Here is a 26,558-nt window from a genome sequence, read left to right as displayed (position 1 = left end):
CCCAGTCACAGTGGGGGACCCCCCAATCGCAGTGGGGACTCTCCCATCCCTGCCGCTCCAGCACAGCCCCAGGGCTGGGTTCAGCAATGAGCACAGTCTGCTCTGGCTTTAAATAAAGCTTTTCCATTTTATTAATTATTATAAGCATATTTTTAAACATTTGTATAACTTTCTTAATAAAATATCCTGGAAGAGACAGGTTTTAAGTTCCCCAAGCAAGGCACTTTGGGGGGGGGTTTCAGGCTGGCCACCCCCCTTCAGAGGCAGAAACAGCAGCACCTAAAATACAGGCGGGTGTCGGGGTGCTGGTCCCTGCCCCATGCACACACACACACACACGAGTCCTGCCAACCCCACCAGCACCTCTGCATGGGGCCGTGCCTGTCCCCGGCCCCACAGCGGGTGCCAGCTCTGCCCCAGCAGCACTGCGCTGGCCAGAGCCCTAGAGCTGGAGCCATCATCTGTGTACGGGACTGGGATCCCTCCTCTGCCCGGATCCAGGCAGCCCAGTCCCGTTGGAGACATGGGGTGAGCATCACCTTCACTGCTGAGCTTTTAATCTGAACTTAGCTGCTAGAAGGGCCTGGGGTGAGTGAGGGCAGCCAGGGATGGGTGCTGGGTGCTGTTACCCCAGTTTGGATGCAGTTACCCCAGCCTGGGCGCTGTTACCCCAGTTTGGATGCAGCTACCCCAGCCTGGGCGCTGTTATCCCAGTTTGGATGCAGTTACCCCAGCCCAGGTGCTGTTACCCCACGCCTGCCCCAGCTCTCACCCCATCAGGAGCAGTGCAAGCCACCCAGCGCTGCTGTATCCCTGTCATCACATCTTCCATCATCCCACTGGCATCCCTAGGGCATGGGTAGACTGCTGGTGGGCATTCCCAGGAAACCCTCAACTGGGACCAGTGGCCAATCCCTGGGGCAGCCGGGAGCATCCCGTGCACCCATCCACAGCAGGGCTAGTGCCAGCCCCCCCAGGCAGCCCCAGTGCTTGGGGGGCAGATAAAGCATCTCCTCATTAGAAAAGAAGAAACTAAGGCAGAAGAAGGACAGAGCAGAGTGCAGGGGGGACCCCGGGCTGGGGCCTCCCCAGTCTGACCCAATAGGACCACATGGCTGTAGCCAGCCCCGCACAGCAGCGGGGTCCCCCCCCCGTAGGCAATAAGGTCTCGGTGTTTCCCATCCCCTCCCTTCCCCACAGCACTGCCCTCCATCCCCGGCAGCACAGAGGGTCCTGTTCCCCCTATCCCAACCCCCAGCGTCACCAGGGCCAGTCCATGGTGGGGGAGCCAGGCTAGAACTCCGTCTGCACCCCCTCACCACTCTCTGTTGTGCCTGGGGGCTGGGGGGGGGTAACAGCCACCTCCTCGCCTGTCTCCTTGTCACTGGGCCGATGGCAAACTGAGCCGGTGGACGGTGATGGGGTCTTGGCTTCAGGTACGGGTGATGCTTGTGTGCCAGGTGATGCTGGTGTACCATGGGGCAGCTTGGCCTCTGGTGGGACATCGGCTCTGGGTTTGGGTGATGCCGGCATGGTGTGCTGCACCCTGGCTCCTGACAGGGTATCAGCTGCGGGCACTGGTGATGCTGGTGCAGCCGGTTGCACACTGGCTCCTGATGGGGTATCAGCTCCAGGCACGGGTGATGCTGGTGCAGCCGGTTGCACCTCAGCCCCTGATGGAACCTCGGCTCCAGGGACCGCTGATGCCACTGCAGCATCCCCAGCCCCTGACACAACTTCAGCTGCAGGCGCCGGCGATGCCGCTGTGGCGCGGTGCACCCTGTCCCCATCACTGGCTGCACCTTGCGAGGGGACAGACGCTGCCTCCGCCACCTCCTCCGTGGCACCACTCTCCCGCTGGGCATCAGTCCCGTTCCTCAGCCGCTCCTCCACCTCACCAGCACCCCCGCGGCTCTCCTTGGCCAGCGCCTTCCGGATCTCCTCCACCCCATCCGGCGCGGGCCCCTCCAGCTCCGGTGCCTGCGGGGACCCGGGCTGCAGCAGCGCCTCGGCGCCCACCGCGTAGGGCAGGACCCCGTCGTCATCCTGGATCACCGACACCACTTGCTTGGCCCTGCGGCGCCGGTCGCCCTGCGGCTCGGCCTCGGGCTGCGCGCTGGGCTCCTCGCCCCACTCGATGGGGATGCTCTCGCCCAGGAGGTGCAGGTTGGGGTCGCTGTTGTGCATCACGACGCTATCGCGGTACAGGTTGTGCTTGCGCTGCACGGCCGCCTCCTTCACAGCTGCGGGCACCGAGAGAGGGGTCAGAGGGGCTGTGGGCATGGGGCAGAGCCCACCAAACCCAGGCATCTATCCCATTGCAGCCCTCTGGGGGTATGGAGCCAGTCCAGCACCACAGCGCTCAGCGCTGACAGTGGGAAGGACAGGAGGAAGATGCCCCCAGCATCCTGCATGGGGTCATCCATCCTCATACAGCCGCCCCCAGCACCCTGCTGAGGACCATCTTCCCTTGTACATTCCCAGTATTCTGCATGGGGTTATATTGCCCGGAGAAGCTGTGGCTGCCCCATCCCTGGCAGTGCTCAAGGCCAGGTTGGACACAGGGGCTTGGAGCAAGCTGCTCCAGTGGAAGGGGTCCCTGGCCGTGGCAGGGGTTGGACCTGGAGGAGCTTTAAGCTCCCTTCCAACCTACATGGTTCTATGATCTCTCTCCTCCGGTCCCCAGCACCCATCATGGACCCTGCAGGTGATGCTGAGCCCAGGCTTGGCTTGCACTGGCTACACCCAGCCCCTACCCCCGGTGGTGCTGCAGGGCTCTACCTTGCATGATGTCTTTCATCACTGACTGCAGCACGACCTCCTCGTAAGTGTTCTCCACCAGGATGAAGCTGGCAAAATCCTCGAAGATCAGCTCCTGAAACTTGGCTAATTCCTGCCATGGGGAAAGAGGCCACTCAGCCAGGGGGCAGGAGGGAGGGATGCTTCAGCCCCCTCACCCCAGACTTTACCCTCTTACCCCCTTGCAGGTCGGCGCCAGCTTCTTCAGCAGGAAGGGGATGGTGATCTGCAGCAGGGCCTCCCTGAAGAACTTCTTCCGCACGGTGCTGCTGTCGTAGTCGTATTTCTGAGGGGTGAAAGAGTCAATGGGTCAGTGAGATCCTTCTTATAGGATCCCAGCCTGGTTTGTGCTGGAAAGGACCTTAAAGCCTATCCAGTTCCAACCCCTGCCACGAGCAGGGACCCCTTCCACTGGAGCAGCTTGCTCCAAGCCCCTGTGTCCAACCTGGCCTTGAGCACTGCCAGGGATGGGGCAGCCACAGCTTCTCTGGGCACCCTGTGCCAGCGCCTCAGCACCCTCACAGGGAAGAGCTTCTGCCTAAGAGCTCAGCTCAGTCTCCCCTCGGGCAGGTTCAAGCCATTCCCCTTGGCCTGTCCCTACAGGCCCTTGTCCCAAGCCCCTCTCCAGGTTCCCTGCAGCCCCTTTAGGCACTGGAGCTGCTCTCAGGTCTCCCCTTCAGGAGCCTTCTCTTGTCCAGGCTGCCCCAGCCCAGCTCTCTCAGCCTGGCTCCAGAGCAGAGCTGCTCCAGCCCTCGCAGCAGCTCCATGGCCTCCTCTGCCCTCGCTCCAACAGCTCCAGGTCCCTCTTGTGCTGCTGCCCCAGTGCTGGACCAGGACTGCAGGGGGGGTCTCCCCAGAGCGCAGCAGAGGGGCAGGATCCCCTCCCTAGGCCCAAGGCCATTGAACGCCACCAAAGCCCAGATCCGCACCCCTCACCTTGAGCACCCTCTCCAGGATGCGCTGGATGGACTTGCAGAGGTCGTCCTTGCCCTGCAGCTTCCCCAGCTCCTGGTGGAGCAGCGTCTCGAACGTGTGCACAGCATCATCCATTTGCTGTCAGCAGGGGCAGATGGTCAGCACCTGGGGACCCAAAGGGACCATCCCTCCACCCCGATGGGTTGCACTCCCTTCTCCTACACCCTGCTCCAGGTTTGGCTGGGTTAGACCCCCAGAACTGGGCTACTGGGTTTGCTGGTGCCACTGGGCTTGGTGGCAAAGGTGCAAGTGTGCTGTGATGCTCCAGTCTGGGTGCTGAGCTAGAAGGATGCCCCATGCTGCTGCCGGGCACTGCCCCACTGCGTGGGCTCCAGACCTAAGGGAATGGCCAGATCCATCACACAGCCTTGGTTGGGTACCAACGACATGAAGGTCCTTGAGACAGGGCAGCCAGGGTGGACCAGCCTGGGCTCTGCTCTGCCTCTGCCCAGGAGGATGCAGGGGGACCCCGGTCCCCATCCCACCTGTCTCATGTGGATCTGGGCCCTCTGCTTGAAGACAGACGTGCTGGTGACATCGAAGCGCTGCTGAAGACCCTCCAGTTTCAGCTGCTCCATCTTCTCATAGCACGACTGCATCTTGACCGGGTGGAAGGCCAGGTGGGAAAGCTTCTCCATGTACTGGGGACAAAGCCAGGCTCAGCAGGGCAGGACACGCACAGGGGCTTCCTGGGATCCCCTGGTGCTGCTATGCTGAGGATGCAGCAGGACTGGCCCTGCCAGCCCCAAGCCCTCCGGCCTGCAGGGTCTCACCTCCACCAGCTTCTCCAGGCCGCCTTCATTGACGATGTTCATGTTCATGTCCGTCACCTCCTTGAAGAACACCTCCCGCACCTCGGCAAAGCCCTGGCTCGTGGGGGTCATCAGGGCCTCCAGGATGGAGGGGATGTAGGGCTGGACGTGGTTACGGACGCACACCTCCGCTTTGGGGAGGACAAACGCTGGGCAGGAAGCAGGGGTGAGCACGGTGAGGCTCCTTCCAGCCCTTCAGATCAGCTCCTAAACCCACCCCGAAGAGAGGGACGTGCCCCTCTCCACAAGGCCCTACAGGAGAAGGCTTCCATCCTTGCAAGACAACACAAGGTGTTACTGCAGAGGGCCCTTGGTCTGTACTGAACCCGCTCCTACCAACTGCCCACCTTGTCCCCCACCCCTTAGGACAATGCCGATGAGGATGCGCATCCCAGCACCTTCTGGCATCTCCCAAGGGTTCCAGGCCATGCTGCACCCCAGGAGCACCACACCTGGGTGCAACAGCGGCAATGCCACACCAGGGACACAGCTACATCCATGTCCACATCCTTGTCTCCATGCCCACATCCTTTTCTCCCTGCAGGGCTGTACCTCGGATCTTGCTGGCCAAGTGCTCCTTGGAGGTGATGATCTGGTCCATGTCCGTGCGGATAGTGCTCTCCATCCGGGGCCGCTCCTGCTCGCACTTGGCCATCGCTGCATCGTACTGGGCATTGGTCTGCTCATAGACCATCCTATAGACAGCATCTGAGATCTGGAGAGGGTGAGATGGGGAGGTCAGCAGTCCCCCCCCCCGTGCTCCCTATTGCCCATCACCTCCAGCAAGAGATGCCTGCAGGACCTGCCAAGCGTTCACCATGCCCGGACCAGACCCCTTGTCACAGGCTGACAGGAGATTTTGACACCAGGGACCCTCCAGCTGGGGGAGATGAAGCTCCCATGGAGCAGAGATGGTTCAAAGTGGTACCCAAGGGGCAGAGAGCTGAGCATCTGCCTCTGTTAACCTTCAGGCAGGTCTGAGGCGGGGCTGCAGGGCTGGGGGGACTGCAGGGATGAGGATGCTGCAGCGACAGGGGGTCTGCAAAGATGGGGAGGCTGCAGGGATGGGGGTGCTGCAGGAGTGGGGATGATGGAGGGATGAGGATGCTGCGGGGATAGGCGGGCTGCAGGGATGGAAAACTGCAGAGATTGGAGTGATGGGGTGGGCTGCAGGATGGGGAGATGCACGGATAGGGGGCTGCAAGGATGGGGGGCTGCAGGGATGAGGATGCTGCAGGGATGGAGCCTGGTGGTCCGGGCATGAGAGCCCATGATCCCATTTGAAGGCTGTTCCCTCCCTGGGGTCTCAGGAGCCCGCCCCATGGTGAGGTTGAAGCTGCTCATTGAGGCTTCACTCACTTCGCAGGCACACGCAGTGATTCGGGGGCTGGCAGAAGGCAGGGCCACCCCCCTACCACTCCCCCCCATCTCCCTGGGGCATCCCAGCTTTGCAGCTACAACCACAGCTCCTGGAAAAGCAGCGTTTGTTCGTTTTTGGGCAGCTCCGGAGGCACATTCCAGGCCTGGTGGTAATTACCCATCAGCTCTTAGGGATTTAACAGGCGCTTCGAAAGAGCCCTTGGTCTTTCGCAAGGGTTCAGCCTGGATTTAGCTTGTGCTGCTCTAAAAATGGCTCACTAAATATAGCCAGGATGGGCTCTGCTCCAGGGCTGGGCTTCCTCCTGCCTGCTTCCCCACCCCAGGGACAGGCAGTGCAGGCAGGGCTGCTGTGGGGACAGCAAGGAGACAGCGTGGAGAGTAAGGATGGAGGGGGATAAAGGATGGAGGGGGATAAAGGATGGAGGGGGATAAAGGTTGGAAGGGGGATGAAGGATGGAAAGGGGATAAAGGTTGGAAGGGAATAAAGGAGGGGGATAAAGGTTGGAAAGGAATAAAGGATGGAAGGGAATAAAGGATGGAGGGGGATAACTGAGGAAGAATAAAGGATGGAGTGGGATAAGGAATGGAGGAGAATAAAGGATGGAGGGGAATAAGGACAAGGGGGAATAAGGACACGTGTGAATAGGGATGGAGGAGATTGAGGATGGTGGAGAATGAGGATGGAGCAGAATAAGGAAGTGGAGAACAAGGATGGTGGAGAGTAAAGATGGTTTCTTAGGGGGCAGAGAGGGATGCGGGCAGCTGTGCTGGCTCTGGCACAGAGCAGAGGCAGTGCAGGAGCTGGTGCCCCCCAGCAGCCCCATACCTGGATCCACGTCCGCTGGCGCTCCTGCGCTTTGCCCTTCAGGCGGGGCCCGATGGCGTTCCTGAGCTCGGGAAGCAGCTCCTCCATCACCAGGTTGCTCAGGACCTGCGAGGGCAGGAGGCTGTGGGGGCCCTGCTCATCCCGCATCCTTGCCTTGGAGCCGTGGGGGGAGCGGGGGACCTCACCTGGGTCTCGTTGCCACACAGCATGTCCCACGTGCCGTACTGCTCCTTCGACTGGCGGTACATGCGGACTGCATCCGTGAAGGCTGGAGCCTCCACTTTGGAGTCCTCGGAGATGCCTGGAAATGAGGGATGAAGGGGATGGGGATGAGTGAGCAGCTGCTGCAGCACCCAACCACTTTCGAGGGGTCCCTTGTGTCCCCCATGCCCTTGGACCCACACCAGGACTGGGAGACCCCATCCCAAGCCTCTGACCGGGTTGGGGGCAGCAGTGGCTGGTGGGGGGGGGGGGTCCCAATCTGCACACCGAGGGCAGGGGCTGGACCAGGAGCAGGGGCTGGGCAGGATGAGGGGGCTCAGTGACCCCCAGTGCTCTATGGGGCCCCCACCAGCAGGATGGGGCAGCCGGAAGGGGGGGGGGCTGGAGGAAGGAGGGGGCCCTGCAGGATGTGGGGAGGAAGAGGAAAGCACATGCTGGGAGTGAGTCAGCCCTCAGGGTGCGGGGTGCCCATGGGGAGGAGGAGGAGATGGGGCAATGCATGGGCAGGAGCCCAGCGGCGCATGGCCCGAGAGCATGGGATGACAGTGGAGGGTCAGAGCACGTCCCTGGACCACCCAGCAATGTGGAGGTGGAGCCAGGGCTGGTTTGTCCTCCCCAGGCCAGGGCAGGGAGCGGATCTCTTCCAGTCACACAGATTTTCCTAAGACGATTACATTGAACTCAAGCCTAAGCAGCTTTTCCTAAGGGGCAGAGGGGAAAAAACACAGAGAAAGTCAGGTCTGAGCCTTTCCCAGTGCTTGGTGAGAGATTTCAGGGCCTGGAGCTTCTCCATTCATGGTTCAGCATCACCTCCCGGGGGACAGCCCCATGTGGGCTTCACGCTATGGTATGGGCTTAACACCACGGTAAGGGCTTCCTGCTGTAGCAGAGCTCTATGGCCAAACCTCATCCTCCAAGCCTGGGACTTTGTCCCATAGTACAGGAGAATCCCCTCTTGCTGGGGAACCTGGAGAAGGGGTGCGAGTCTGAAGCCACTTTTTGCCCAAATCACAGCTAAAACAGGGATAACAGCCAGTGCGGTGGGCAAAAGGCATCGCACAGGACGAGGGACATTCCTGGAGCAGCCAAGGGCACCCAGGCTCCAGGGAAAGCAGGCTGGGCAAAAGGGAGGTGAAAATTCCCACCCTCATTGCAACCAGAGGCAGAACCTGCGCCTCTAATAGGGAAACGGATAAATGGATTGCTTGACAACAACAAAAGAGCTTTCGTGGAATTGGAAACGGCATCTGCAAGAGCAGAGAGGGGCGGAAACGGGGCTCGGGAGGGAGGAACCATCCCAAAGAGAAACCCAGGCTGTGGAGGTGCAAGAATCCACGAGCACCGAGCATCCCCGGGACCCCTGCGCACCCCGGGGGGTGTTCCCATCACATGGTGAGGAGGAGGAGAGGCTCCCAGTGCCTAAAGGGGCTGCAGGAAACCTGGAGAGGGGCTTGGGACAAGGGCCTGCAGGGACAGGCCAAGGGGAATGGCTTGAACCTGCCCGAGGGGAGACTGAGCTGAGCTCTTAGGCAGAAGCTCTTCCCTGTGAGGGTGCTGAGGCGCTGGCACAGGGTGCCCAGAGAAGCTGTGGCTGCCCCATCCCTGGCAGTGCTCGAGGCCAGGTTGGACACAGGGGCTTGGAGCAAGCTGCTCCAGTGGAAGGGGTCCCTGCCCGTGGCGGGGGTTGGAGCTGGAGGAGCTTTAAGGTCCTTTCCAACCCAAACCGTCCCACAGTTCTATGATCCCTCCCTCTCCCCACCTTCACTCACAGAGACCCTGACATTCTCAATGATGCTCAAATCATCCCCTTTAGACCCAAACCCAAACCAACCTCCATGGGGGCTGGTTGGAGCAGGAGGATGTTTTCCCCTCTCCCCATAGCCCCACCTTGTCCTCCCTCAGCATCCCTCACCGTTGTTGCAGTGCCGTACACAGTCCTGGAACACTGCCCTCCACTTCTCCTGCTCCTTGCCTGTCATCACACAGAAGTAATAGTGCCGGGCATAGGGGTGCCAGAGGATGAGGGGGAAATCCGTGGGGCACTTAAAGATGGGGGTCTGCCCCAGTTTGGGTGTCACACCTGCCAAAGAAGGGAGGATGCTGTGAGGAGCAGAGCAAGGATGGGGATGTAGGGCTGGGGGTGCAGCAGCGACACAAAACATCCCTCAGCTCCTTCCCAGTGCCTTGGCTGTGAGTTCTACCAAAACCAGGGGCAAAGGAAGCGCAGATTCTTCCAAAAAGGAAATCAGAGTGAAAATTAACAAAATAAACCCAAGAAAATCATTATTTCCAGTGAGAAACCCTTCCCAAAGTCCCCAGGGATGCTACACCCCAAAATCAGTCCTTATAGAAGGTCCAAAGAGATGTTACACCCCAAAACCACCTCTTCTTGAAGGTCCATAGGGATGCTACAGCCCAAAACCACCCTTTCCAGAAGGTCCCTAAGGATGCTACACTCCAAACCCACCCTTCCAAAGGCCCCCAGGGATACTACACCTCAAAACCACCCCTTCCAAAAGGTCCCCAGGGATGCTATAGCCCAAAACTACCATAAGGTCCCCAGGGATGCTACATCCCAAACCCACCTTTCCAAAGGTTCCCAGGGATGCTACACCTCAAAACCACCCCTTCCAGAAGGTCCCCAGGGATGCTATAGCCCAAAACTACCGCTTCCATAAGGTCCCCAGGGATGCTACATCCCAAACCCGCCCCTTCCCAAAGGTCCCCAAGGGATGCCCAGCATCCCTGCTCACCCCTAGGCACCGGAACACTCACCAGGCAGGCTGCTGTTCACCAGCTCCAGGTACTGGTCCACCGAGGTGAGGATCTTGTAGCCAGCGCTGTTGATCAGCACACGGGGCGGCAGGTCCCGCTCATAGGCCTGAGCAGAGAAACACGGTGATGGATGATGGGCGGTGATGATGGGGTGTCCCCCTCCGGGGCTGGGCCCACCAGCGGTGGGGGATGCCCCTCACCAGTTTGTTCTCATAGAGGACCAAGCCGTAGTTGTGTGGGACCACGCAGAAGCGGTTCCTCCACTTCTTGTTCTCCTCGATGTAGTGGAAGAGGTTGCCCGAGTAAATGACGTGGTCCTCGAGGGGCACCTGCGGGGAGGAGAACACAGGGGGGTGGAACGGGGGGTGCAGGGAGAGGGGCAGCTCCATCCCATAGCCACAGCCTGGCGCAGGGAGCTTGGCAAAGCCTTCTGGGGTCAGGGTTTCTGTGCTGAGGGTGCCCAAGGTCACCCCTGGCTTACGCCCGATAGCGCTGCAAGTTCTGGTGCCTGAACCACGGAATCCCAGCCCGGTTTGTGTTGGGAGTTTGCTTCTTCCGTGTCCCACACGGAGACCATGGCAGCGCGGAGCTTGCTTCCTGCCCTCTGCAGCTTGCCTCTGACCTGACCCCGCTGGGACCTTCTCTTTGGTGGCCGGTACCAAGCAGTCCCAGTCGTGCCCCAGCTGCGGCTGCCCCATCTCTGGCAGTGCTCAAGGCCAGGTTGGACACAGGGGCTTGGAGCAAGCTGCTCCAGTGGAAGGGGTCCCTGCCCGTGGCAGGGGTTGGAGCGGGATGGGCTTTAAGGTCCCTTCCAACCCAAACCATTCCATGATTCCATGAAGCCGCCTCTTAGAGCCCAGCACCAGACGATGCTTAAACTCTCTGAACTTCCCAGAGGATCAGTGTCAGGAGCAGGCTGTCGCTCCAGCCCCTCTGGCTCACACAGCAGCAGCATTTACTCCATTCCAAACACAGGCTGAGCAAGCCCAGAATTCCTGCCAGGAATTTTTATGATCCCAGGAACATAAAAGAGAGCCAAGAGCTCAGGAACGTGCAGCGGCGCCTCTGCTGCCTTGGCCACCCACCATCCACCATGGCGGCCATCAGGGACCAGCGAGGGCTCGGGTCCCACCGTGCTCAGGACCTTTCCCTCCTCTCTCCCTGCTGTGTCCATCTCCTGGCTCACAGGAGCCCCATGGCCTTCCCTCAGCCCCACAACCCCACACGTTGGGCAATGGGAGCTGTGGGAGCAGCTCAGCTCAGCAAACAGGCTCAGAGGCTGCTCCTCAGTGCTTCCAAAGGCCTTGGAAGGGGGGGGAGAAAGCACAAAGTCCGGCAGGGCTGGGGACCGGACCCTAAGGCTGTCAGCAGGGATGGGGACAGGAAGGGGGTGCCAGCTCCAGGAGAGCATCGGCATCTCCCCAGCGTGGCTCAGCCGAGGAGAAGCAGCTTTAGAAGCACTGCCCAAGGCAGATGGAGCCCTAGAGACTGGATGCCAATGAGGTGCTGAGCTCTGACATGGGAACACTTAACCATGAGACAGGGAAGCTCAGGTTAGATCTAAGGCAGAAGCTCTTCCCTGTGAGGGTGCTGAGGCGCTGGCACAGGGTGCCCAGAGAAGCTGTGGCTGCCCCATCCCTGGCAGTGCTCAAGGCCAGGTTGGACACAGGGGCTTGGAGCAAGCTGCTCCAGTGGAAGGGGTCCCTGCCCGTGGCAGGGGTTGGGGCTGGAGGAGCTTTGAGGTCCCTTCCAGCACAAACCAGGCTGGGATTCAGGGATTCCATGGCCACCAGCACTCGGGGAGCTCCAGCACAACTGTCCCTCCTCACACCTCCTCCTTGCCCCGGGCAGTCACCAAGGTGTCACCACCCAACCCTGGCACGCATTTGGGACAGGCAGGTATGTGCCAAACAGCTGGGCTGGGCTGGGAGTGCCCTGTGCTGTCAGCACCATTGCTGCAGGGACTGGGAGCAATGGGGACCGGGACCAGAGTCTGGATGTGCAGGAAGGGCTGATAGGAGAAGAGAGCCTGGGCCTCCGTGAGGCCCAGAGCATTTAAGCATCATCTGGTGCTGGGCTCTATGCGGTGGTTTCATAGAACCATGGAATGGTTTATGTTGGAAGGGACCTTAAAGCTCACCCAGCTCCAACCCCTGCCACCGGCAGGGACCCCTTCCACTGGAGCAGCTTGCTCCAAGCCCCCCCTTCCAGCCCTGCACAAACACAGAAGCCTATTCCCATGTGCGACCACATCTCCTGCTTCCGCAGCACCCCCAGGGCAGCAGCTCCACTGACCCAGCCACGGAGGGACCCCAAACCCTGGCTGCTGATGAGCAGCCCCATCTGGTGTGCATCTGCCTTTGGAGGTGGGAAGGGAGGGCAGGACCTATCCCTGAGTGCTGCAGCCACAGCACCAAGGAGGGATGATGCTTGGAGACCTTTCCCAAGGCAGGAGGCACGAGGTTCCTGGAAGCCCGGAATAAGCTCCTCTTCCCTATGGGGTCAGGGATGCCTGCAAGGGATTCCTGCCCTCCACAGGCATTTAGAGCATCCTTCACACCCAACGGCAGCCCAGCACACCCTGCTTGGAGCTCCACTGGGCACAGGGGGGTCCACGAGCTGCCAGCCTCCACAGGGGCCGCAGCCAAGAGCCAGCCTTGCCCGGGTGCGCTCATTGCATGGATTGGGAAGAAAAACCACCCCGGGGAGCCCCATGTGCTGCACGGGCGGTGCACGATGCCACAGGGATGGGCTGGACCAGCGGCAAGGGGACGTCCCCAGGCACAGTGGGAATGGGGATGGAGCCCCCGTCAGCTCTTACCTTGCGGTGCAGCAGCTGAGCCTGTGGCCCCCCATTGCCTTCGATCTCATAGCGGACGCTGTTGAAGAGCGCGACCCCGAACTGCTCCTTGTAGCACCGGCAGAACTCGCCCAGCACCTTCCCCGTCCTCTCTGCAGCGGGACAGCGCGGCTGCGTTAGCAGGGGTGGACCGGGGGGGGCTCCTCTGCACACACACACACCCCCCCCCCGCCCTGGGACACCGTCCCCATGCGCGCAGGCGCTACGTGGGGCCAGCAGCATCGCTCTGTGTTGGCCTCTTCATGCTGATGCCAGGGATTCCGCGCCCAGGCAGGGAATTCCTGACATGGAGCTGATGCCGGTGATGGTGGTGGCTTCCCGGGCCTCATCCACTGAGACTGGGGGACAACCCTTTTCCAGCCCCAAGCATCGTTCATCCCCACCCGACCCCATTGTGCCCCGTAAGGACCAGCCCACAAGAGGCACAGGGAAGCGCCGATGCTCCAGGCGGGAGATGAGAAGGGGAAAGGACCCACCAGGTCCCCCCCATGTCACCCCCATATGTGAGGCAGAGACCCCCACATCACCCCATGGTGCTGGAGGGCATCCCCTTCCCTGGCAGCCCCATGGATGCCCAGGGTAGGAGGGACACTGCAATCACCCCCCAGCCCCAGGGTTCCATCTGGGCCATCAGCCACAGGGGAAAGTGGGGCTGCATCCCCCCAGCCTTTGCCAGCACCCCTGACCCACATACACTGTGCCCCATAGAGAAGCCCCTGTCCCATGGCATGCCCTCCCCATGTACACCCTGCCCCGCGCAGCACCCCCCCCTCTCCCCACACCAGCTCCACGAAGCTCCTGCACCAAACCAACCCCTCCCCAAAGCATCGCAGCTTCCCCAGGGCTGCCTTTGGCTTCCGCTTTGAATCCTGCTCTCAACTTCGCCCTGGAGCCTGTGAAAGGAAGGAATCCAAGCCTCCTCCAGCCCTTCCCGACGGCTGGAGCCGGTGCCAAGGCACTGGGGAGGAGCGATGCAGCGCTAGGGGCACGAACCCAGACTAAACACCCCCCACGCTGGCCCTGGCACCGCTCACGGGAGCCAAGGTCCCAGCAGCAGGCAGGGAAGGAGCCGTTTGCCGCGGGGGATGCTGCACATGCCATGGGACGAGAGCAAAACACCACTGGGATAAAGCCGTCCCAGGGGGGATGCGCCGCGATGGGGGCAAACATCCAGCATCGCGCTGACAACCCCTTCCCAGAGGAACAACCCTTCCCCATGGCAAAGAGCGAGGCGCCTGCACATCCCAGCCGGGAAATTCCTCACCCCCGAGCTTGGCATTTTCCCCTGGAAAAGAGCCCGTGCTGCAGCTCAGCCTGAGCCTGGCTGCGGCGCAGACGGCTCGCGTTGGGAAGGCCATTCCGAGGGTGCATTTCCCTTCAGATCATGGGGAAAAGGAGCTCCTTTGTCACTCACTGTCCCTGCGTAGCCAGGGCCCGACTGGGAGGGTTGGAGCCAACGGGAAGCAGGAGCCGATGCCTTGCAGGCACTGAAGCAGATTTGCAGGCAAACGCTTGCAGGGATCAACCCTTGCCCAGCGCAACGGGGGCAGAGGGAACACGGGCGGCACATCCCAGGGACGGTGGCTCCAGCACTGCCCTGGGCACCCGGTTCCAGTGCACCCATGGGGAAGGGTTTGCCCCGTGGTTGGGATGCCCAGAGCCTCGCCCCTGCCCTCCCGGTGCAAAAGCTGCTCCTGACCCCTTTATCTCTGCCTGCAGCCACGCACGGCTTAGTCCTGGGCATGGCAGGGGGAAGGGGAGGCTGAGGAAGTGCAGGGGTGCCGGGGCTCCCGCTGGGACAGACACTGGCACCTCCCTGGGACCACAAAGCTGGTGATGGGCTGGGATGTGCCAAAGGACGCAGCTCCTGTCCCTCCTGGACCTGCAGCCAAAGCTGTTCAGGGAGGGATGGGAGGTGAAGGAGCCAGTGCCCAGGGTGCTGCAGGTTGGGGAGCTCAGGGCACCCACCGGCATCATCATCAGGGGGTTCCCATCATCTGCCCTCTGTGCCTGGATGGAGCCCAAGTGCGATGGGAACGGCTGAGGGACCTGGGGGGTTCAGATGGAGAAGAGAAGGCTCAGGGGGCACCTGATGGCTCCCTACAAGTGCCTGCCAGGAGGATGGAGCCAGGAGGGGCTGGGCTCTGCTCCCAAGGAGCAAGGGATGGAACAAGAGGAACCGGCCTCAAGCTGCACCAGGGCAGGTTTAGATGGAGCTGAGGAACAATTCCTGCCCGAGGGTGCTCAGGCATTGGAACAGGCTGCCCAGGGCAGGGCTGCGGGCACCGGCCCTGCAAGTGCTCACACAGCGTGGAGACGAGGCCTCAGTGCCATGGGGCAGTGGTGGCCTCGGCAGTGCTGGGGTAAGGGTTGGACTGGGTGAGCTTAAAGGGCTTTTCCAACCCCGTTGGTTCTGTGATTCTATGGTTCCATAATTCTATGCCACATCAGCTCCACATCCCCAGCCACGCTCCATCCCTCCCCATCACATCTCCAGGGACCCGGCACAGCCTCCCCATCACCCACCAGCACCCCAAGGGCACAGCACAGCAGCACCCCAGGGACACCCTGGCAGGGTGACCCAACAGGCAGCGCAGGTCTGCCCTTGTCCCGATGACACCCGAGGACAGAGGAGCCTGAGGGCTGTCTGGGTCGAACCATCCAGGTCCTGCTCCTGCCCACCTCCCCAACCGGTCGTGCCAGTGCAGCCGTCATGGAGCCTGAAGCATCGTCACCAAGCCCAACGCATCTCCAGCGCAGCAGTCCCAATGGCAAGGCAGCAGTCCTCAAGCAGCCAGGGCTGCAGCCGAAAGGCACGTGCAGCCCTCACCTATGGAGAGGTCACAGCCTGGGCAGAGCAGCCCTGGTCCAGCATCCACCCCTTTGAACCAGGGCAGGAGGTGGATTTCACCCTCAGGAGCCGCAGGAAGCTGCCCAAGCTGGTCCAGCAGCCCGGCCTTGGGAGCATCTCCAGCACCATCAGCAGCCACACGCATGCACATCTCCAGGCAGAAGCCAGCTCTTATCCTGACCTCCCATATGAGCAGGACCAGCCCCAACTCCAGCATCAGAGCAAAGCCAAGGGGAAAACACAGCCCATGAGCTCCAGGTCCAGCCCAGAGCCCTTATCACCCAGGGAGCAGCATGGGCAGCCTGATCATATCCTTCCCACCAGCTACTTGGATGTGCTGCCTGCATCTCATCACAGAACCACCCTGGCTGCTTGCAGAGCCCTGGAGCACCAGTGCTCAACACCTCACTCCCCTCAAAACCATGTGAAAATGAGAGCGATGCTTTAAATAGCCCAGGCCAAGGCCAGCAGCATCAGCAGCTCTGGCAGTGGGAGGTCAGAGCCTCTGCAGGTCCTGCTGCAGCTTGCCTGGCCCATACCCAACAGCAGTGTTTGTTTTGCCTTTGCTCAGCATCCTCCAGAGGTATCCATGACCCATCTGCAGCCTCACAGCACATCGCACCCAGGACAGAGCCCAGCAGGGACACGGCTCAACCCTGGTGTCTCCTGGGGTTTGGGGACCAGCTCAGGCTCCCCCAGCACTGGGATGCATTGCACAGCGCTGGGCAAAGCTGCTCCTCAGATGAGCATCACCCCTGTGCTCCTCCAGAGATACCCGAGGAGCTGAGGATGGGAAAGCCCTTCACCCTCTCCTCATGCGGCAGGACCTTGGGTGGGCAGCAGAGGGTTAAAGCATAAGAGGAAAAAGGCAGGGAGGATGGACCCAGAGCAGCCTTCACCCCCCTGCACCCTGCAGGAAGGTGCTGGCAGCCTCTAGGGATGCGGAGCTGTCCCCTGCTCCCCACCCTGTGCTGATGGGGCCACCGGGCCCCAGGGGACAGGGACAGGACAGGGAGCAGGAGGCGAATCCACACACACCCATGCACGAACATGCACATACATGAACACCCACACACACACCCCGTGCACACACAGGTACATACCCCACACGCACACCCATACGTACACCATGCACACACCCCGAGGAGAGGCTGGAGCCCAGTGTTTGACACATCCCAGCAGGAACATCCATGTACACCCTCCCTGCAGCCCACATCCCGCTTTCCAACCCCAGAGCCCATCCCTCACTCCTGTCACACCTCCCAGACCCCCATCATCCTGCCATTTAAACCTATTGAGGAGAGGGAGTCTTTGACATCCCAAATTCCCCAGGACCACCCCCCCCACTCTGTGGCCGGGACGGGTGGGAGCATGACCAACCCTTGTGGGATGCCGCAGGGATGCCTCACCGGAGGCAGGGAATTTTCCTCCTGCTCCAGCACATAAAGAAGGATAAAGCCAAGGACACAAAGGCCCATTGAGGCAGAGCCCGGGGCTGTGGAGCCCTGGCCCCCGCACGCGTGATGGATGCTTGCTGGCTCATTGCCCATGGGACAGCCTGAGTCAGCCCCGGCTCCCCCGCACCGTGTCCCACGTCCCCTCATTGCCACCTCAGCAATGGGGTGGTGCAAAGGGATGTGTCTGCAGAGCAGTGGAGGAGCAGACACCCAGGAGGACCAGGAAATCACATCCCCTTGCTGGGTGTCACTGAACCAACCAGGCTGGAAAAGACCTTTAAGAGCATCAAATCCAACCCTTACCCCAGCACTGCCAAGGCCACCCCTGCCCCATGGCACTGAGGCCTCGTCTCCACGCTGTGTGAGCACTTGCAGGGCCGGTGCCTGCAGCCCTGCCCTAGGCAGCCTGTTCCAATGCCTGAGCACCTCTGGGGCAGGAATTGTTCCTGGGCTCCATCTAAACCTGCCCCATGCTGCTGGTGACAACGGGCATCCCGCTGGCAGGGCACGGCCAGGGCTGCAGGGCAGGAGCTGCAGTTAATCACTGATGCAGCCAGTGAATGATTAGAGAGCGCAGGCGGGTCGCTGGGGCAGCAGCACAAGCGATGGCACCCACAGGGACACCCAGGGGTGGCACATGGTGACCCCGGCCCGGTGATCACCCCTCGGCTGTGATTTCCACATGGGTAAAGGCAGCAAAACCAAGAGGGGCCCTTTCCCACCGGGACACCGGCTCCTGGGTGCAAGGGGTGCTGTCACCAGGACATCCCTGGCTGTCACCACCCAGCCAGTGGTCCCCATACCCAGCATGTGAGAGGGGTAGGAGGGTCCCAGCATCCTGTCTGCATGCCAGGGAGCATGCGGAGCACCCAGAAAGTCATCCAAGCGTCCACTTTCCTATGCTGAACCTCCTGTCCTGCCCCTCACATCCCATCCTCCGGCTGCTCCTGCTCTTCCTGGTGGCCCAGGAGGACAATGAAGTTGGCTTTTCCAGCAAGGAAAACCCACCACAAGGACAAGCGCATCACAAGGGGGCTGATGTCAGTGGCTGGATGAAGGGTGGCCAGGCTGCTCCAGCAATCCTGCAGCCAGGGGTTTGCCCGCTGCCCCTCGGGATCCTGAATCCTGGCACAGTGCAGACAATGTGTCTGGGCATCCCCCACTGAGGGTGCACAGCACGCTGGGAATGGGGTGCACGGCACAGCAGGAACAGGGTCTGCTGAGGCAGACCTCAAAACAGCAAATTTGGGAATGAATCCGAGTTCATTCCCACCCAGAAACACAAACTCCTGCCTATGGGCCTGGCTCAGCCCAGCCGAGCATCCCCTCTCATGTAGAGCAGGAGAGATGGAAAGAGGGACGAGCATCAGGGAAGAGAGCGAGGACAGGGGCAGTTTCCCCTCTTGCCTGCCCGCACCCAGCTGCACCCTTCACACAAACCCATCCGCACCCGGCCCGGGGTGGCTGTGGTTCTGCTCCAGGCTGTTACCTGAACTGAGCTGATCCTGGAGCACACCGGGAACAGGGCTCCCTGTGCTCTCCTCCGGCTCAGCACCGCGGGACCGCGCAGGACAGGGATCACCTCCCGCCTCCAGCACGCTCCGAACCCCATCGGGAACACTCCCAGCTACAGCTGGAAGCACAAATGGGAATGGGAATTGCTCTCCCCCCCCGCCCCATCCCATCCCGAGCAGCCGCTGCCCTCTGACTCACACCGCTGCGGTAAGGGTGGGCAGGACGGGGGCTGAGCAGGAAGGGATGAGGCAGCAGAGCCTGGGAGGAGAAACCAGATGGGCCCAGGCCTGAACCGGTTCATCCTCTCCCTGCCCCTGCATCACAAGGCTCTGCCCCCACATGAGTCAGAAGCAGCCGCGGTGCCAGCTCCGGTCTGGGGCACCTGCTGGGGACACGGCTCTTTGCTGGTGCCTGCACCAGCCCCCTGCAGCATCCTGCATCCCGCCTGCATCCCGGCTGCGCTCATGGCGATGCTCATCCCATGGGGTCCATCCCCACCGCGGCAGCAGCCTCCTGGTCCCCCCACACCTCACCCAGTTGTGGTGGTTGCACAATGCTGCTCCCAGCCCAGTGCAAACAAACCTGCCCCAGCACGGCTGCGGCAGGATCTAAGGCATGAAACCCATGGGGCCAAAGTGAAGCAGCACCTTCAGCAGCACCTCCTCAGCGCAGGAACAGGCAAGAAACCCCGCTCTCCGGTGCCTTTCACTCGTTTCTCCTGCTGCCCAACCCCACCAGAGCCAGCGCCCTGCATCACCCCCATTCCCATGGCTTGGCAGCGCTTCCAGCCCCGTGGATGAGGGATTTGTGTTTTCCTGCAGCTGGTGTCCCGCTGCTTCCTGGGAACAAGGCTGCGTGCGAGGAATGTGCACGTGAGTCACAAACGGCATCTGGGGCCTTGACACGTCTCCGGAGGAGCTGGTTGGGGCTGAACGGAGGCCAGCATGAGATGTGAGCCCTAAACCTCCCTGCCCAAACGGGAGGGAGCCAGGCAGAGGATCCCCCTCCTGTCCTCCCATTCCTGCCTGATCCCTCATCCCTCTCCCTTTGATTGGTGCTTTAGTGGTGATGCTCCAAAGCCATGGGGCCCACAAAGGCACCGCAGCTGGGATAAACCCACCCCAGAGTCAAGCCCACCAGAGGATGCGATGGCACTCGCAGGACAGTCAGGATACGTCCCACAGGCAGGGAGGGGGCTGTGGGTAGAGGAAGCATTCCCATGGAGCAGCTTGGCCCAAGCTGGATACCCCCAGACCCTGGCTAGACCTGACTGCAGGCATCACCATGCATGGCCCTGTCCCCAGGGTCCCACCAGCGCATGGCCAGGCTGGAGAAGAGCTGCAAACCCAAGGCAAAGGGGCCAGAGCAGGGGGAAAGAAGACTGAGCTGAGCTCTTAGGCAGAAGCTCTTCCCTGTGAGGGTGCTGAGGCGCTGGCACAGGGTGCCCAGAGAAGCTGTGGCTGCCCCATCCCTGGCAGTGCTCAAGGCCAGGTTGGACACAGGGGCTTGGAGCAAGCTGCTCCAGTGGAAGGGGTCCCTGCCCGTGGCAGGGGTTGGAGCTGGATGAGCTTTAAGGTCCCTTCCAACCCAAACCAGGCTCTATTCTATGACAGAATTTGGGCATCCCTGGGTCCCACAGGCTCCCGGTACCGGAGCTGGGTACATCTGTGGGATGCCCCAGCAAATGCTCCTGCGGTTGGCAGGGACAAGCAGCAGCCCCTTATGCCCAGCCCCAGAGACAGGAGCTGGACCTGGCATGTTCCAAGCTGCTCAGTGCCAGCAGGAAACCCAATCCCACCCCACGGGAGGAGAGCAGACAAAGCCCTTTATGTGTCCAGACAAAAAACCCAACCAAACCCAAGAGGTGTTTGAACAAAACAGCCCTGGGCTCTGCACAGCCCCTGCTGCTGTGCCCGGCAGGACACAGGGTCCCGCATGCCCCACAGTGCTTGTCCCACACTGCCCTCGTGATGCTTCCTGCTCCCCATCGATGGTGATGCCCTGGAGCACAGGTCCATGGGGCTGGCAGCATCACCAGCATCTTCCATCCGAGCAGCTTCCAGTGTCTGAAGGGGGCTACAGGGATGCTGGAGAGGGGCTCTTCATCAGGGACTGCAGTGACAGGACAAGGGGTGATGGGTTCAAACTGAAACAGGGGAAGTTCAGGTTGGAGATAAGGCAGAAGCTCTTGTGCCCACGGCAGAGAGTTGGAACTGGAAGAGACTTTGAGGGCCTTTCCAACACAAACCATTCCACAATTCCATAATTCCTTGCTATGGGAATGCGGGCAGCAGCCAGCAGAGCGGCGTGGCGCCTAGGCAAGGCAGGGATGTTCCAAGGCTGGGCTCTGTCCTCAGGTGATGCCCTGCATGCACTGGGATCAGAGTAAGGGACTCGGGATGATTCCCATGGCAGCTCCACCACTGCTCTGGGTGCCTGGGAGCTGGCAGCCCTGCTCTCCTGCCCCACACAGCAGCACTGAGGTCACCTCAGCACTGGGGCACATCCCATCATGCAGAGAATCCCCCCAAAGGAGCATCGCACCAGGCCCTGAGCTGTCCCATCCATCCCTGCTGCATGGGGACATCCCATCCTGGGGACTCCCATTGCAGAGGGGGTCTGAGCCCCCCAGGGCAGGAGGGCATGGAGAAGGGCACTTGCTCTACCAGCCAGAGCTGGGACCTGCACTGAACACTGCTGCCCTTTCCCTTTGAAAGGGGGGAAAAGGTGGAGTTTTACTCTTTCCTCCCCATCCGGTCCAGGAGCTGCAGGAAGCGTGCTTGGAATGAGCAGCTCTGCTCTGCTCCTTCCTCCCCTCCAGCCTCCGAGCTCTCCAGGACCAGAGCTGGGTCCTACAGGGGCAAAGGGGGGTGCTCAGCTTTGTGTGGGGACCTGGAGCTCGCCTGCCTTCACACCTCACCCTGCCAGCTGCGTGGATGAGCATCCCTGCATCCCTGCATCCCTGCTGAGACACACAGAGCGCAGCGGTGGTGGAGGCAGGAGCCCACCCTGCGAGCAGGCAGCGTGCTGCTTCCCCACGTCCCTGCTCCTCGGGAGCAAGGGCAGGGCAGGATGTGAAATAGAGCCTGCAGTGCTCCAGGAGGGCTGGAAATGGGATGGGGGGGGTGGTCCTGACACTGCTCCTTCCCACAGCCTGGCACCAGGCTCCTGCACACAAGGTCTGCCCATGGCACCAGCACTCCCTGGGTCCCCATGGACCAGAGCTGTGGGTGCACTCAAGTGTGGGTGCTTTTAGTGCTTGTTTCAGTGATGGGCCCCAGGTCCATGTGTCACCTCTGCTGGGTGGGAGCTTGTTGCAACCTGCTGTGGGGCCGGGGCAGAGGGACAGGAGCCTGATGGTCCCCAGCAGGGTGGAACACAGCTGAGCTCCAAGATGAGCTCAGCCCTAAGAGCTCGTCTCAGTCTCCCCTCGGGCAGGTTCAAGCCATTCCCCTTGGCCTGTCCCTACAGGCCCTTGTCCCAAGCCCCTCTCCAGGTTTCCTGCAGCCCCTTTAGGCACTGGAGCTGCTCTCAGGTCTCCCCTTCACACAGCAGAGGGGCAGGATCCCCTCCCGGAGCTGCTGCTCACGCTCTGGGGGTGCAGCCCAGCACAGGGGGGTTCTGGGCTCAAGCACTCACTGAAGCCGGGTCATGGGGAGCTTCTCATTGACCAACAGCCCCAAGTCCTTCTCCTCAGGCTGCTCCATCCCCTCTCTCCTATCCCCCTCGGAGGAACTCCCAGGATGGAGGTCAGGCTGAGCACAGGGAGGGCTCCCTCCTCCTGCCCCTATGGCAAAGCCACCAGCACACGAGGACCACGTCCCCTGCCCCAACACGTTGGTCCGGTGAGCCCTGTGTCCCGACATGAGAGCTGCAGGCAAAGCCCTGGCGTGCCACAACCAGCCCTTGCCCTGGCAGGGAGCCCTGACGTGCCAGGGAGGTGGTTACTCCATGAGGAAAGGAGACACACGCTTGGTTAGGAGACACCACACACATCCCAGCACCCATCGGAGCTCCCTGCTCTGGTCCCCCCGCGGCAGGGTGAGGGGCTCAGCCTCACACCAGCCCCAGTGCCCATCACCGGCAGCCACCACATCCAGGAGCTAGGAAATGAGAGTCACGCTCAAGAAAGCCACAGCAAACCTCTTCCCACTGCCAGGAACCTGTTCCCACAGCCTTTGGCATTTGCTGGCACCACCAGACCTGACCCCGCAGCCCATCCCATTGGCACACAGCTTCCCGGGAGAAGGATGCTCCTCCTTGGCATGAAATGGAGAAGCTGCGTGGAGACCTCAGAGCAGCTTCCAGTGTCTGAAGGGGGCTACAAGGATGCTGGGGAGGGGCTCTGCATCAGGGACTGCAGTGACAGGACAAGGGGTGATGGGTTCAGACTGGAACAGGGGAAGTTCAGGTTGGAGATAAGGCAGAAGCTCTTCCTGTGAGGGTGCAGAAGCTCTTCCCTGTGTGGTTGGGCCCTTCCAACCCAAACCAGGCTGTGATGCTATCAGGGATACGCAGCCATTGGTGCCTGGCAGGCGCTGTAGGGGGAAGGCTGTGGGGTTGAGGCTTGGTGTCACCAACGCCACCACTGTGTGGGCTGGCATCTGCACAGGTCCCAGCCCAGGTTCACAGCTGCTTTGGTCAGTAATTAAGGAGCTGGCAACTCCCTGGGAATGCCAGAGCAAGGTGTGAGCTCCCAGGGACCCTCCCTGCGCTGCCACCCACCTCCCCATCCCACCCGGAGCATCCTGCAGCAGCCCAGGACCAGGGGACAGAGCCACCCAGCTCCTTCCGCCTTGCTCCACCTCACCCCTGGGAGAAGGGGTCCATGGGGCTGGGACACAGGAGGGAAGAGCTTCACCCAGCGCCTTGCTGATGGCACCCATTGCCCTGGACAGGAGGGGACATTGTGCAAACCCAAAGGCACCCAGTAACATCTGAGCTTCTCTACCTCATCCCTGCCAGCCTCGTGTCCCCAGGGATGGTGCCTGCACTGGGCACCATTGAGCAAGGAGGGCAGCCCAGGCCCTGAGTTGGGAGCAACTCCTAACCCACATTTGAGAGGAAGAGGAGGAGGAGAAGGGCAGCCCAAGGGTGTTGGCAAAGAGCTGGGTGACTCAGGCCAGGACGATGTCTCAAGCAGGGCAGCAGGAGGAAGCACTTAGCGGTCACAGAGAGTCCGGAGAAAAGGATGCAGGAGCTAAAACCACCCCAGGGTAGATCCTACCCCTGGGCTGCCCCATCAGTCTCAGTGCAGGGATACTGGGACAGTGCAGGGAGTCAGGGATGTGAGCAGAGCACCAGCAGTGGGGGAAAAAACTCATGGAATCATGGAATGGTTTGGGTTGGAAGGGACCTTAAAGCCCATCCAGCTCCAGCCCCTGCCACGGGCAGGGACCCCTTCCACTGGAGCAGCTTGCTCCAAGCCCCTGTGTCCAACCTGGCCTTGAGCACTGCCAGGGATGGGGCAGCCACAGCTTCTCTGGGCACCCTGTGCCAGCGCCTCAGCACCCTCACAGGGAAGGCAGGTTTGATGTCAGAGGTGCCAGCGCAGAGCAGACCACACTGCAGAGCATGGGAAGGCTTTTGACCGCCTCCCTCCTGCCTTAGCCCACCTGCAGCGCTCATCCCACAGCTCCCAGTGGGATCTGAATGAGGCTTCCCCCATGTCCCCACTGCCCGGGGCTTGCTGCTGGTGGAAGGGGCTGCAACCACAGGGAGCATTGCCAAGCCCTGAGTCCCCATCCCTGCTGCAATCAGGGGCCACAGCAGCCTGGAACCTCCTCCGAGCTCCCCAGAGTTGATAGGGCAGCCAGGAAAAGCTGCTTGGAGAGGGGATGGATCCATCCCCAGCACCCGCAGGAGCAGCAGGAGGAGAACAGGCCGAGCCAGGCAGGAAAGCCTGGAGTTCTCCCTGCACATTGCTTTGCATTCTGACAGCAAGTCCTGCCTTGCCTGGTGGGTTCTGGCTCCTCCCAGCTCTGGGGCTTTCACCCAGCAAGGAGCCTCTGTGCTCAGTGAACCCAGTGCCTCCAGTATCTCCCAGAGAGGTTTCCCAGTGCAGGAGGGTCTCCCCTACCCACCTCGAGCCTCAGGAGCTGCAGCACGGCACAGGACATGCACCAGCCCCATCTCCACCATCGCATTTGCCAGGAAGCCTGTTTTCCCCATCAGAACTCATCTGCATCCCCCCCAAGTGCAACCGCTCAGTCCCTGCCAGGCTGCAACCATCCACCTTGACCTTCAAACACGTCATTTCTGGCCCAGAGGACACAGATTCCTGCATAGTTATTCCTGCATAGTTATTCCTTGTTATTCTTCAGGATTCAGATCACGGGGCTTGGCCAGGGAGCGATCTATGCACAGCTAAAGGAAGTTTCGGGATGTGCTTTGGACCCGATGCCGTGAGCAGCAGGGCAGAGCCGGCGCTGGAGCAACCCCACTGAGCTTCAACTGTGCAACACACGAACCCCACAGCGAGTTACAAACCCTCCTCCCGAGCTCACAAACCTGCTGGCGCCCTGCTGAGCCACATACCACGGCAGCATTCCTGCCAACCAGCCCGCACGGCACAGCCCATGGGCCCCATCACACCCGGCTCCATGCACCGGTGCCACCACAGCCACCCCACGCTGCTCCATCAACGCCGGCCCTTGGGGATAAAGGCCTGCAGAGCCGCTCCCATGGCTTTATGGTGGAGATAGGGGAAAGATAGGACAGAGCCACCTCCAAACCCTCGGCACACCCCAGCCACTGAGCTCTCTGCACAAGGTCCAGCACGAAGCCACCGGCCAAGGTGTGGCTTCGCTGTGGGGTTGCCTATGGGGTTTTCAGCCCGGGGAGCTGGAACTGGAGCCAGAGCATGGCAGGGAAGGGCTGGGAGGTCAGGTCCTGCCTGCTCGGGAGCCCCGGGAGCACAGCCCAAGTGACGCAAAGCGGCTTGGGGGGGAATGGCCCCACTTAGGGGGGTCACGTCGGTCACCAGTGAGACACCGCGGCCACCCTCCCAGCCCCAGTCCCACCGCACAGAAGCCGGAATTCCACGTTCGGCGATTCCCAGGCAATTCCCAGGCGGCACGGACCAGACATCCTGTGCCGGGGGCAGTGACGCCCGGGCCCTCAATGAGCACATTGTCACCCTGCCCCGTCCCACAGCGCTTGGTGGGGGCAACGCCGAGCCCTGCCTATGAACAGGGGTACCCCAAGGGTGCAGCCAAGCCCTTGCCTCCACCCCAAACCCCCTTTGGGAAGCGCTTCCCTAGGGATCCCCCAGCACTGCTAATGGGGAGAAAGTTCATCTGCCGGCCCGGCCCCAGCGAATCCCACGCTGACAGTGGTTTCCCGGCACAGGACCCGGCTTGCCAGCACCAATCCGGAGCCCGGCTCCTCGCCTTCCCTCCCCGCAGCCCGGGGAAGCTCAAGCGCAGGAACACCGGAGCCAACACAAACACCCTCGGCACAACCCAGCCCTTCATCTGCGAAGCAGACAGGCACCTCGGGATATCCCCCCCCCCCAGCCCGCCCCGCTCGGGGATGTGCCCAGCCATGGGGTAGGCGAAAACACGGGGAAAACGCAACGTGGTGGGAAGAGGAAGAAAAAAAAGGGAGGCGAGAAAAATAAGGAAGTTTGAAGTGTGGGAAAGAGGGGAAGAGGAGGCGGGGGGCTCGCGGGAACACGGGGAAAAGGGGGGGATTGAAAAGAGGGATGGCGAGAGCACGAATGGGATGAGAGGAGCGGGGTCGGGAGCTCACCGGCGATGTGCTGGCGGCGACCCTCGTCCAGGTGCGTGGAGACCACATCTCCCATGGCGAGCGGAGCCGGGCCGGGGCGGGCGAGGAGGAGGAGGAGGAGGAGGAAGGCAGCGCCCAGGGCGGTTCAGGCAGCGCGGCGCCCCACCGAGCCGCGGCCACTCCCCCCGCACCGCCCCTTGCACCGCTTCAGCGCCGGCTGGGCCCGAGCGTGTTCCAGGATCATGGAATGGTTTGGGTTGGAAGGGACCTCAAAGCTCACCCAGCTCCAACCCCTGCCACGGGCAGGGACCCCTTCCACTGGAGCAGCTTGCTCCAAGCCCCTGTGTCCAACCTG

At 61.5% G+C, this 26,558-nt stretch overlaps 1 protein-coding gene across 2 annotated transcripts; it reads right to left on the bottom strand.

Moving 5' to 3' along the window:
• Window positions 1–107: 107 nt before the first annotated feature.
• On the bottom strand, window positions 108–26,349 carry NIBAN2 (niban apoptosis regulator 2). 2 transcript variants are annotated; one of them, XM_065695510.1, is made up of 14 exons: window positions 26,225–26,349; window positions 12,611–12,741; window positions 9,990–10,118; window positions 9,790–9,895; window positions 8,927–9,094; window positions 6,978–7,093; window positions 6,793–6,897; window positions 5,139–5,301; window positions 4,548–4,735; window positions 4,260–4,415; window positions 3,736–3,852; window positions 2,978–3,085; window positions 2,782–2,893; window positions 108–2,243 (listed from the first exon to the last, which is right to left on the bottom strand). In XM_065695510.1, exons 1-14 carry the CDS (start codon window positions 26,277–26,279, stop codon window positions 1,294–1,296), a joined length of 2,604 nt encoding a protein of 867 aa, XP_065551582.1. In that variant the 5' UTR covers window positions 26,280–26,349; the 3' UTR covers window positions 108–1,293. The 2 variants fall into 2 exon arrangements, with proteins under 2 accessions (XP_065551582.1, XP_065551581.1); XM_065695509.1 differs by lacking the exon at window positions 26,225–26,349 and adding an exon at window positions 18,447–18,657.
• Between the last annotated feature and the right edge of the window lie 209 nt (window positions 26,350–26,558).

This window comes from Lathamus discolor, chromosome 15 (genome assembly GCF_037157495.1).
Source record: "Lathamus discolor isolate bLatDis1 chromosome 15, bLatDis1.hap1, whole genome shotgun sequence".
Taxonomy (NCBI): Eukaryota; Metazoa; Chordata; class Aves; order Psittaciformes; family Psittacidae; genus Lathamus; species Lathamus discolor.
Note: the sequence above shows the minus strand (reverse complement) of the source record. Positions and strands in the feature narration are given on the sequence as shown.